The 12,773-nt window shown below is 40.5% G+C and overlaps 1 protein-coding gene across 6 annotated transcripts in view; it reads left to right on the top strand.

Annotated features, from left to right (window-relative positions):
* Positions 1 to 12,773, top strand: part of LOC146207467 (intermembrane lipid transfer protein VPS13A-like) — a 122,834-nt gene that overhangs the window by 91,802 nt on the left and 18,259 nt on the right. For 5 of the 6 annotated variants that reach the window (XM_084587572.1, XM_084587570.1, XM_084587578.1 and 2 more), the window contains exons 63-68: positions 78 to 183; positions 2,188 to 2,330; positions 3,841 to 3,876; positions 6,850 to 7,086; positions 7,497 to 7,631; positions 9,513 to 9,670. In XM_084587572.1, the coding sequence (XP_084443698.1) occupies positions 78 to 183; positions 2,188 to 2,330; positions 3,841 to 3,876; positions 6,850 to 7,086; positions 7,497 to 7,631; positions 9,513 to 9,670 (815 nt within the window). The remainder of the gene's footprint in view (positions 1 to 77; positions 184 to 2,187; positions 2,331 to 3,840; positions 3,877 to 6,849; positions 7,087 to 7,496; positions 7,632 to 9,512; positions 9,671 to 12,773) is intronic. The other variant, XM_084587584.1, reaches the window with a different exon arrangement.

Here is a 12,773-nt window from a genome sequence, read left to right as displayed (position 1 = left end):
ACCCAGATACCTTCAGATATGTACATAGGCCCGACTGAGTGTTCTATGTTAAATGTGGATATTTTGCTCTTTCATAGGATGGTTTTGGCAAGGAGAAACTTTCATTTAGGTCACTCCGCCCAGCAGTCACAGAAACCAAAAAAACTTCAAAAAAGTCTTCTGTCGATCAAAGCAGCACAGATGGTGAGTGTTTTAAGGATTTATTTTCATAAAGACTGCTTGATTTTGTATAGCTTATTTGCTAAGTTTTTGAGGATTACAATTAGGTCTCACTCAGCAGTTTGTCTTCATGGCCTTTGAACCAGAAATATGATGTACTGAATTTTGCAACGCTGAACACGAAAAGTAAAATGGTTCTCTCCGTTAAACTATACTCGCTTATTCGTGCTGACATTTGATGCACAGGTGGCATATAACAGCCTATATTTTTAATGTTGTTTGGATGCTCTACTTGCCTGAATCAGTTGGAATTAATTAGATATCCATGTTGTATGCAGATTTTAGGGACCCAAGGCAAGCAGCTTTCGCATAGCTGATACTGGCGGCACCATCTGGTGCATATCCACAGAACAAATGAATCATTTTATTCCTGCAGGCACAAACTAAACTTGTTGAATTTTGGCTGCCATTTGTGGAAAAAGTGTTTTCTGTGCTTAGGATTGTGAAAACAGTTAATTGAGCTGCTTGTTCTGGGTCTCCAGTGCTGCAGATGAGGTGAATTTATTAGTTCTAATTGAATTGGGCAAGTGCATAATTCAAAAGGAGGTATTAAAAAAGATAGATGGTCGAATGCCATTTGCGCACTAAATTTCACTGCAAATATAAGATAGCGCTGTAACTGAGAGAAGCAGTTTACGGTTTGCATATAGCATTGCAACAGTCATTACAGAAACAAATGTTGCTTTTGTTTAAGCTCATTGTTGCCGAAATGAATGTTCTATTGTGTGTTTTATTATGCAGTGTTACGTGATTGCATTAAGCTTAAAGGAGTAAAAGGGGGAAAGAAAATAATATTACATTTAATAGGCAAGCCATTACTTTTATACTTGATAGTTTTGAAAAGAACCCTGGCCTGCCTGATGAAGGGAAGAATTTTACTCTTGTGGCCTACTAATATTCCTGGCACCAACTTCACTTTGATGTCTGCATGTAGATACAGCCCTCTTACACCCCTGTCACATGAGCAGTTGCAACGCTCATTGACTTCAAGGGGGTCGGCCAGTTCCATATGGTGATTTTCAACGACCATCGAGCTCGATGGACATTGACTCAATGGAGGTTTGCGAAAGGCCATTGGAATCTCAAGGGCAATGAGCGCAGCCACGCAGTCACCATATGTTGAAGCAATAAGACATAAAAACTCCAAATAAACAAAATATCTTTTGATTGAATTACAAAATTTTAGACTGCACTAACCAGATCATAAATTAAGTTTTATTTGGCAGTTAAATTGACTGCTCTGCAGACTATGTGGCTGTCAGGTTTAAACAAACCGACTCTCTTCTTCTGCAGCATGCCACAGCGTTTCGGCCATGTTCGCCTTTGAGCACTCTTTGTGACAACTGAGACAGAAAAGAGTCCCACACATGCTGCAATGATAGCAACTACATTGTGGCCAAGATGACCAACAAGAAGTGGCTGCTTTGCTGGCGTGAAATAAATGCTTCTAACATGTCTGGAACTTAAATGCTCGCACTGTTGGTCCTTCGTAGTTCCATCGTTACTGTCTGTGGGTGATGCCGCACTGTGGTCCTTGAATACCCTTCTCCAAGCAAACTTTTGATTAAAATTAGCATATAGTCCAATATTTGTCTCATTTAATTCCGCTTCACTTAATATCAATGTTATGGCCCCTGGCATTGTCAGGGCACACTCTCGTTCTCAAAAATCATTAAAATTCGGCATATATGGCAGCGATGCCCTTAAACATTTCAATGTGCATTGACTCGGTGGGTATTGACATAGCCCGTAGGACAAAAGTATAATCCTGATGACAGAGATGCAGTCTCTGCTGGGTTAATGAAGTCCCACCTCTGTTGTCAGAGTATGGTTCAGCATTTGTGTGCAATTCTGGCAATTTATTTTTTCTCATTTAGACTGTTTCTGCTGTATGCATGGTGAAGAACATTCCTTATCGGTAGATTTCAGGAAGACCTTACCTAAGCTATCCTGCCATGCAACTTGCAGATGATAGTGAATCTGAAAATGGCCCACTGCCCAAGAAGACTCGCAGAGACATTGTTGTCGTCTACTGGATCTCCTTTCTGGACCAGAACCAGAGGGTGCTGCTCTTCACCCAGGACGAGAGGGTCTGGAAGCATGCTAGGAAGGTGCGTAACACTGTGGTGTGAGCGTTCACAAGTTTCTTGTACAAAAACAAGACTGTACGGTCAAGTCATGGTGATTTGAACCCCCAGCAAAACCAGACACTGGTCTGATGCACTGCTCTGAGCAGGTGACCACATTGAAGGTGTATCACTGTGCAATCCGCCTTTTGTACACCCAGGCAGCAGTCCACACTTGTACCACAGGGTCTTGAGCTGAACACCGCAGACTCCCTTTGTAAAGTGTGGTTTAGGTGGAGTTCCAGCCCAGGCTGTAACCCGGGGCGGTCGCTCAGTATGCGTACCAGGTCTGCTTTTGGAGCGTTTCACGTTTATCGAAAATTTCTTTTTAATAATGAAATGCTCAGTTTGCATGGTATAGTTTTGTGTTGCAAAATAAAGCTAGATAGAAGGCTTAAATTTTTCATAGCACAAAATTAGCACACTGAAAATACTGGTACCTCGCAAACCTCATGACTCCATTTACCTAGAAAGTATTATTTACTTTACAGCTTTGTATTACCAACGGTTTACTACACTGATGTGAAGAAAAGAGCACCCTAAATGGCTACAGTTTTGCAAAGTGATGCAGGCATCAGTGCACATAATTGTCTTTATTTCTTTCTGCTCTGCACAGCCATCAGCAAAATTTTACAGGATGCGTGGGCTCAGGAGCAAGTTTATTTTAGCATTTTCTCACAGCCCACTCGCACGGTATAGATACCAGATACCAGATGTATTGTCTTGAGCATGCACGTCACCCTACAGTTATAGGCATTCCAGGCGATTTGATTGCGTAACTGCACCAAAATAAATTTTTTTTTTATGCGCATCCACATCTTTTAACCTTTCACCACTAACTGTGCATGCTGCATGTCTAGTCTGTACCGACTCCTGCATCTAAAGCGTGTCACTTGGTGCCCTCTCATGGTGCTACCTGCAACTAAATGGCACTGCTGCCATCGTATAACTCATGTTTTTACATCTTAATGCCTGCTTTGCACTATAATGGGCAATAATCTTGGCTGTGCATGTCTTGCGATATATATAACAAAAAAAGAAAACACTTGTAGGACACAGACCAGCAGATTTTTAGGCTTTTTCTTCTTTTAATCTTTAGTCAAGCAGATCCCTTTTTTCTAATATGCATATCCCGTATGAAAAAATTTGTAATTTGCAATTTTATGATTTTGTAATTTTTGCAGTTAATATGGTGTAAAATACTAAGGTATAGTGCATGCAGTGCCTGCAGTGACTATAGTATTATGTAGTAGTATAGCAGCTATAGTATAGCATATAAAAAAAAATATCAAAGCATGGATACACTTGAACGTGTGGTAAAGCTTACAGTAATGCTCAAAAGAGAAAGTAGTACATTAAGCCAGATGTACCGGGAATATTTATTCAAAGATAAACGCTGCTAGATGCAGCTGGAGACTCGACTACTTCTCGTTTCCTTGCTTATTTACTTGATTTTCCCCCTAAACTCACAACATATTTAACTTTATTTCCCCAGTGTACAGCAGTGAGTCACAGTACTTGTTTCCATTCGGTGAGTACAGCACAGTTTTTGTTTATTTTTCTTTGTTTACTGTTAGGATCCATCTGGTGCCCAAATTTTTTTTTTGTCACACTCTAGCTACATATACTATAGTCTACATCTCAGTGGTGAATGCATGCTTTTAACTGTCCAAATTGCACTTGTGGTGATTTCTTGGGGAAGCACTGAAAGCACTGCACAACCCGTCCCATCCCAACTTGCACGCTCTGTTTTTGCTTTTTGGCATTAGTAAAGGCTCATTAATTTGACTGCCATGGGGCCAGAAAAGAAAGTTCAATTTAATGAATTGTTTTAAAAAGATCTGACAAGAGTCACTTACATTACAGTAAATTTATTAGGCGAAGTACTTGGCAATGGTCACATGCTTTCAGACGAGAACTACTTGACAGTGACTATTTTTCACACTTCTATTAATGCTTTATTGCATGCATATTGTCATGCTTCTTGTTGTGCATGCTCCAAAGGTGCATGGTCAACTCTGTAGCATGCAGTTCAGGCTTGAGGAGTGCTATTTTGACAATTACTTACTGTGACAATTGTACCTAGGCACGGCCTAGCCAGTACAGATCCGTAGCGTCCATCCAATTCCATAGCCTTGTATGGGCATTGGTTGGGGCCGCGCTGACCATAATATTTACCCATATTTCAGAATTAATGGGTGTCAAATTAATCAGCTTTTCGTTGCAAGCCTCACAGGCCACACAGAACAGCGCATACAGCTGCCACCATGGCTGCCATATACTTAACCCAATTAACCCAGAATGTTGCCTCAGCATTGCTTGTAGCAATATTAACAACTACCATGGTATGTTGAGCAACAAAACATAATGTTGCTGTAACTTTGCCTGAGGTATGATGTCGGGATGTTGCAGAATTACATGAGAATAATGTTTAGGGGCATACATTGCATCAACGTCGGTTTCAAATGCCCCGCCAACATTATTGAGTCCATGTTTAGATAACATTTGTGCGCTGAAATTTGTAATATAATACTGACAATGTTAACATAATACACTGGTAATGTATGTAGGTTATTAAAATCCTCTGCTTCTCATGAGCCCCGTGCATGCGGTGTAACTGGAAGGTACTAAAGCAACACATGCTTAGGGCTTAGAAAGGTGCCTTCGGGAGAATTAGCATGTATGTTTTTAGTGAATGCATTTACATAATGTTTACACAGACGCAACAGAACAGACTAGTATGGGTTTCTTTTTAAAATAAGGTATTAGCAACATATCATATACTAGCTTGTATTTCTCATTTTTGCCATAACAAGTTTAAAAATGAATGAAATTACTTCCCTCTGCTTGCGAGTGTCACTGGCTCTAAAACGAGGGCCTCATGGGGGTGAATGTCACTCTTATGTGTATGTGTATGCACAGTGGAGGTTTTTCTCTCTCACTGTGTTTCTGTGCGCAGTGTTTCTTATATGTTTCTGTGGTGCATTGTTTCTTGTATGATTGATCGTCTGAATCGATCACAGCAGAGATGCTTGCTGTGTTAATTATGTGCACTGTCAAAAAATCTGTCTTGTGATGTGATATGTTGTCTTGAAAACCGCTATTTCGCTTTTGCAGAATATACATATGGTCATAAATTGTTTTCATGTAGGATGTGCATATGTGTTTCCTAACTGTCAACACAAGTTTAAGTGGAAATGTCATTCTTTGTCTTGTCAATTCATTGTCAGGATAATGTCATATGAACATTAACAAAACGTCATACTAATGTTACTATATAACGTTACCTGCAGGTTAAAAAGAGTTACGTTAGCAATATCTGGCAATGTTATGGACTGCAATTTTAGGCTGTTTGGGCAATGTTTTCACAAGATTTTACAATGCTTTGAGGTAAAGGTAAGAATAGGTAATAGTATCATTCTGGCACCATGTAAAGGAGCTCCTTTACTCCAATCCTCACACCAGTCATATCAGTTTGATTTTGCCGGTTTTCATAGTTTTACGTTTTCTTATTGGCATTGATGCTTATTTCTTGTAATTGGTTCACAGGAAAGGAAAGATGCTGTATCTGTCACATTTGTTCTGTGGGCACCTGAAGGGAAGGGAGGAAGGTTTACAGCTAGGAAGGTGGGAGTGAAAGTGGAAAGAGAGAAAAGGATGCTGGTAGTGGAGGTCTCCAGAGTAATTTCAGCCACCTGGGTATCTGTAAGGGACATTCCTTGGGCATCTTAACCACTGTACCACCACACAGCAGGGAATGAAATATGGAAACATTATCTTGATCTGGTCAGGCTTAGGTGTCCACAATTGCATAGCATCCACTCAAAAGTATAAACCTCCTTCCTATCCCCAAAACCTAATTTATAAGCAGTCAGCATTAACCACTGCATCACCCACCATTGCGGCGTTCCCTTGTTTCCCTGAGGGCTCATAAATTAGGTTTTGAGGATAGGAAGGAGGGGTATATGCCATGGAATTGTGGACACCTACACCTAACCAGGTCAAGATCATGTTTTCATACTTTTTTTCTTGTATATTGCACATTGGTTTATAGGAAAGGAAAGGCACCGTATCTGTCTTTGACCTTCAAGGTTGTTCAAGGTGCCTCTCTGTTTAAGTTAGGCTTTGAGGAAAGGAAGGCATTTTGAGGGAAGGAAGGCATACATTTCGGTGAACACCATGAAATCGTGGACATCCACACTTAATTATGTCAAGGTCATTTGAAGGGCAAATTTAGTGTCGGGCACGAAGACCTAGTGTAGTGAAATTGTAAATTGGTTTATAAGAAAAGAAAGGTGAAGTATCTGTCAAGGTTACTTGAAGGTGAAAACCGTGCATTGTGAAACCATGCAAATAAATTGGGTGTATCGCAAAGCCTTGACATCACACAGTAAAACTATAGCCTACCAAGCCAGGCCACACAAATAAACTCAAATATCCAAGTGCAGAATGCCCTGCCTGGCCACACAAACAAACTGAAAAAAAAAATGTGTTGTGATTTCAGGCTGTGGATGGTGAGCTGTCCAGACTGGAATGCTTCATGTCCCTGCACGGCGTCGGGGTGTCCCTAGTGAACGGGGCTTTGGCAGAGGTGGCGTACTTGAGCCTATCGGGTGCCCCCGCCCAGTGGGAGGTACGCGTCAATGATACCTGGAAGCCCCTCACCCTAGAGCTGGCTGCCTGGCTTGAGCACCGCTGGGCTGCCCGCAGTCGAAGCGCCGAGCTGAAGGATTATGTGCAGGTACACGTGGAAGGGGTCTTGTACTGGGTATGGGGTTCTTTCAGCGGCATTTTTTCCACATGTTAACGTCTTTTTTTCTTTTTCTTTTTTTTTTTTTTTTGCCTACACCACGGATGCCAGTGTACCAAAACTCGAATACTTTCAATATTGTTGTGCTATGTTAGTGTATCTGGTGCAGGTAAAAAAAAAAATGATCCTAATGCCTCACTAATGTACATTTTTAAAAAAGCAAAGAGATTGCTGTCTCTGTCTCTTTATTTCTCTCTTTTCTTCTACTGGCTTTGTGCCTGCTGTACGCAGCTTTGTTTTGAAGATGAGTTGTCTATAAGTGTGATGCATGCTCAGGCAGCCTAACTGATTACTTGCTCCTACAAGAATATGGTTATGTTAAAGCTGTCTCTGTTTTGCAGGTGGACTTTGAGAAAATGCAGATGTCCAAGCCTTTCTTGGGATCGCTGCAACGCATTTATCATCCAGCCCTGTGGCTGCAGTATCGACAGTCAGACCATCAATCCCTTGTACTGGCCAAGCTTCACAGGATACAGGTAACAGCACTGTGGAAGAAATATACTGTTATGTCTGTAAAGTAAGCTTCATTGGCATCTTCACACCCTCTTCTTGGGCAAAGACATGAGAGTAGCAGCTGCCTCCATTAGGATGCTGTTCTAAGCCTTCATGGTCCACCTGGATCACCTTACCTCGCAAAACGCTTTCTCAGTGGCACCCACTGAACAACATTTTTGATGATTAGAAAGTGAATATGGAACCCTCTGTCTGCTATGCACTGTTAAGAGTATGTGGCTGCGAAGACATCTTTCACAACAGGCCTAGTAGCAGATATTGCTGCAGGAGGACACTGTATACCTTGCAGTTGAACTGGACTGATGACACAACCTTCTTGACTAGCAAGCAAGTGTTGGTCACTGAGGAACAAGTGGAGGAGTAGCAAAATCCCCATCAAAAGACAGGTTTTTATAACAAAACTAATTGGCTTGATCAGAGAAGAAACAGGAAAGGCAAAACAAAAGAGCCATTGCAAAGGCAGAAAAAAAATATTAAAAAATGCAAATTAAAGAGTCAATGGAACTGAGGGGACACTGAGTCTAAGTTGCTTGTCTAGGAGCTCTGAGACACAAAAGTTAAAACGGGTTGAACAGAACTTGTAGAGGGGTACTATATGGTTCATAGTTTCACAAAGTCCCATAGCACACTTTCAAGACAGACACAAATGAGAACATGGACATGGAACGAGTGCCAAAGAATTAAAGTAGAAGGGTTTTGGCGAGTGATGAAAGTTAGAAAAAGAATAAAGGGAACCCAAGGAAATTTCGGGCTCACATGAATCATCTCATTCAAGATTTTATACGGGACAAGAGAGGTAACAATCTGAAGCACAATTCAGCTTTGGACTACATTGGTACAGTATTTGGCGACAAGAAATATAAAGCTAATATAAAGCTAATATAAAGTGTACCCCACACTAACAGATGCTGCAACACTGAAGATGGCTGATGAAAAAAGCTAAGTTTGGAGGACATGCGCTAGATGAAAGCACTGGAAAATATTCTCAAGAATACAGCAACTTGATCCAATGTAATTCTGACAAAGTTTGTTACCAAGCTTTTCAGAGTAAACAGGTGCCAGAAGGTTGGCTGAACAGCTAAGTTTACTTTACAGAGGTAAAGGAGGCAGAACTGATACAAACTAATTGAGACCAATTGTGATAACACCCATTATATATATGCTTATGATGCAAGCTATAAAACCAGCTTCAAACATAGAAGAGAAAATTACCAAAATACTGTGTTTGGATGATGACGACGATGATGATGATGATGATGATGATGATGGTGGTGGTGGTGGTGGTGGTGGTGGTGGTGGTGGTGATGTTTATTGAGAGCCACAATGATTTAGACTAGAGGAATTACATCTAGGGGACTCGGGGATTTAGCCTAAACCAGTAAGGGAGGACGTAGAAGGATTCTTAGGAAGAAAAACTCGGGCCAGAGCGTGTGCACTCTCGTTTCCTTCAACTCCTTGGTGACCTGGTACCGATATCAGTTCCTTCTGCGCAGCTGAAATCCTACACTGACTCAAGATTTTGCAAGCTAGTGACGTGATTCTGCAAACATATAGTTTCTATAAGCCACCTGGGAATCTGGGGGGACTGTAAAATATTTTAGGTAGTGCAGACATTCGGAAGGCAGTCTTTCTGTATTAACACAGTGTATTGAAATAGCTACGACATGAAATAAATGGCTATGTTGAGTGGGTGTGTGAACAAGTAAAGAAATAAATGAATAAACAAATGGTATAAGCACTCGAACAAACCGCAGAGACCGCTACAAAGTTTGATGAACCAGAACAGCGGAGTCATTGTCACTGTTGATCCTTTTGTGTCCATCCCTTTTGCCCTGCTCCATCAGCTGGACAATCAGCTGCCAGATGCGGTGTTCCCGACAGTGCTGCACCACCGGCCGGCCATTCCTCGGGGGCTGCGCTGCCCGTCCTCGACTGCCAAGCCCAATCTGGAGATGGCCCTGCTGCTGCATCATTCTGATAGGCTCAACCTCAACACCGTCAAGTATGTGCTGTCACGACTCGGAAACCCGTCCCTTTAGACAGGAAATGTGGAGTGCTGCTACAGTAGCTGCCTCTGGTTATTCCGAGCACAATCGCAATCACTCAGTGTTCAAAGTTATGATTCTTTATTATTTGGTGGAGGGTAGTGTCAAGTTTTTATATTTGCTGTTTCTTGGTAAAAATGTACAACACCTAAACTTTTTTGCAACATATTAGAGATTAGATCCAGTTACTGCAATGTGGACATGGGATGCCGATGAGGCAATGAGCAGGGGCTCAACCAGTGAACAGATGATCTGGGTTTCATTTCATCTTTATTTTCATTTTATTCTCGTTGTCAGCACATAAAGAAGTGGGATTGACGTGACCTGTAGCTGGTGCCATTTAATGAAGCTGAGGCTTTTCAAGTTGGGAACTATTCATATGGTGAATTTCAGCCGCATATCTGGAGCAGTCTGCCCATTTCGTTACAAAGCATCGGTGACAGGATAAAATGAGGCTCCAGATGGAGTGCAGGAGATGTTCTTTAGCCAAAGAACAAGAACAAATGTTCTTTGGCTAAAAAACTGAAACAATGTTTTTTGGCTAAAAACTGAAACAGTTCTTTACATGACACACTTCATATGCAAGCAAAGAAGCCACATGTCTCATCGTAAGCTTTGGATCACAAAAGACCTCCTGAAAAAAAAAATAAACGAGATAAGCTTTATACCAGGTTTGTAAAATCTCGAAACTGCGACAATCTAAAATACTTTAAAGCTTTTAGAAATAAGTTAAATAAAGAACTGAGGAATGCAAGAAACCGTTATTATTTTGATATATTCTCATCATGCGAGGGTCATACAGACAAGCTGTGGAGAAAATTAAATGAAGCAATGGGACATAGGCACATCACTGAACCTGTAAAGGAAATATTTGTTAATAGACACCTTGTAACTGGAGATGATGTGGTCAATGCATTTAATCACTATTTTACACGCATAGATTCCTACACATGTCAAAGTTCACCATGTACATTTCATTTCCCTGCAACCAGGGACTTGATTTTTTTTTTTTTTTCAAGCTACAACTACATCTGAAGTTTGTTCAGCATTTCTCGAAATGAAAACTTCGTACAGCTGTGATGCCGATGACCTTTAAATAAGACCTATCAAACATGTTATATATGACATCGCACCTGTGCTAGTTCACAACTTCACATATATAACTTATGCATAACATCAGGCACTTTTTCTGAAAAAATGAAAATTGCAAAAGTAATTGTGTTACTCAAGAAAGGAGACAAGCGTGACATAAAAAACTACCGCCTGGTATCTGTTCTACCTCAATTTTCTAAAGGCCTTGAAAAAGTCATTCTTAACCAATTAACATCGTTCAGCAGAAAACACCACCTCATTTCAATATGCTTTTCAACAAGACAAATCAACAGAACTAGCACTTCTAGCAATGAAAGAGCCCATATTAAAAAATCTTGAAAACAAGTCACTTGTAAGTCATCTATTCATAGATTTAGGAAAGCGTTCAGCTGCATTAGTCATGACCTCTTAATTATTAAGCTTGAAAGATATGGAATTAGAGACACTTCACTTCCACTTCTCCAGAGCTACTAAAATCCTAACTTAAAAATCGACAGCAATATGTGTCTGCAAACTCACGCATATCATCCATACGGCAGATAAAAGCAGGTGTCCCTCAAGGAGCTATTCTTAGTCCTTTTCTTTTTAACTTATACATTAACAACATTGTTCCCATCCAGCAAGATTCATAAACCATGCAGATGATACCAGTGTTTCCCTATCATCAAATTTCATACAGGCCTTATTAGCACAACTAATACCTTCCTTACCCATCTCTCAATATGGAGCCAGGAAAATGGTTTGAAGGTAAACTTCAAAAAGACACAAGCTGTCATCTTCAAAACAAGAGGCACATATATATTCCAATGACACACAATATACTATTATATAACTCGGAGAATATAGAAGTTGTCAACTGAGTAAAAGTGCTAGGCGTATATTTCACAAACACAGTGCAATGGTACACTCATGTGGATTTTATACTTCAGAAACGAAGTCGCATAATAGGTGTAATGAACCGAAACTGCTACATCTTACCAACGTCAGCTAAACTGATCATATACAATTCACTCTTTGCATCGCATACTACTCCCATCTTGTTTGGGGCACAACAACGGCCTCTAGTCTGTCCAAAATTCTATTGATGCAAAAGAAAATAATACGTGTTATCGCTAGCGTGCCTTACAACTCACACACTGAAGGCCTTTTTGTCAAGTAAAACATTCCGAAAAGTCATCATGTGTACAATCGAAACCTCTTGCATACCTACTAATTTCCTTTAAAACAACATACACATAATTTGTTAACAAATATAGCAAGCTTATGTCAGACTACTCAAAGATATAATATGCGAAGCCACGCAAAATGGTTCATCCCTGTTTCGAGGACTAATTACGGCAATTTGCAAACACCTTACCGCGACTACTAAATTCCTGCCTAGAGACCAGCACAGACATTCATACATTTATGCCATCAGAGCTCATCTGCCTTGTGAAGTCTATTGCTTAAATTATAATGTTACAGTGTAAATATGTCTGTCTTTTCTTATTTTTTTGTCTAATGCGTTTCTCTGCCATCTGTTCGCCAATTTGTAAAGGAGGCCAAGGACCCCTCAAGCTGCAAACAAGCAGCTTTTACCTTGGCCCCCTCCATTTACTTGTAAATGGACTTAAATAAATGAAATGAAATGAAAATGTACATGATTCAGATTTCTGGCACGAACTGCATATTTCATTGAAGCAGTCCACGCTGCTCCACAGAGCCATTCTGGCTCAGCAACTGTCCTCTATCTGCCATTGGGACAAATGTTCCACAATTCTGCTGTACTATATTCAAATAGCTTTGCTTAAAAAAAGCTGATTTGAAGCTTTTCCAAATCTGCAGTCAGAATCGACCATAGTATCTGGGACTGCGTGGAGAAACAAACAGAAATACGGAGATATATTTCTGGTGTTTGTTCTTTGTTGCTTGCGCTGAGTCCTTGTCAGTTGTCAGCTAGTAATGATTCTGGGCGTTCGTCACCATTGT

This window comes from Amblyomma maculatum, chromosome 1 (genome assembly GCF_055883805.1).
Source record: "Amblyomma maculatum isolate TAMU_Amacu chromosome 1, ASM5588380v1, whole genome shotgun sequence".
Lineage (NCBI taxonomy): Eukaryota > Metazoa > Arthropoda > Arachnida > Ixodida > Ixodidae > Amblyomma > Amblyomma maculatum.
Note: the sequence above shows the minus strand (reverse complement) of the source record. Positions and strands in the feature narration are given on the sequence as shown.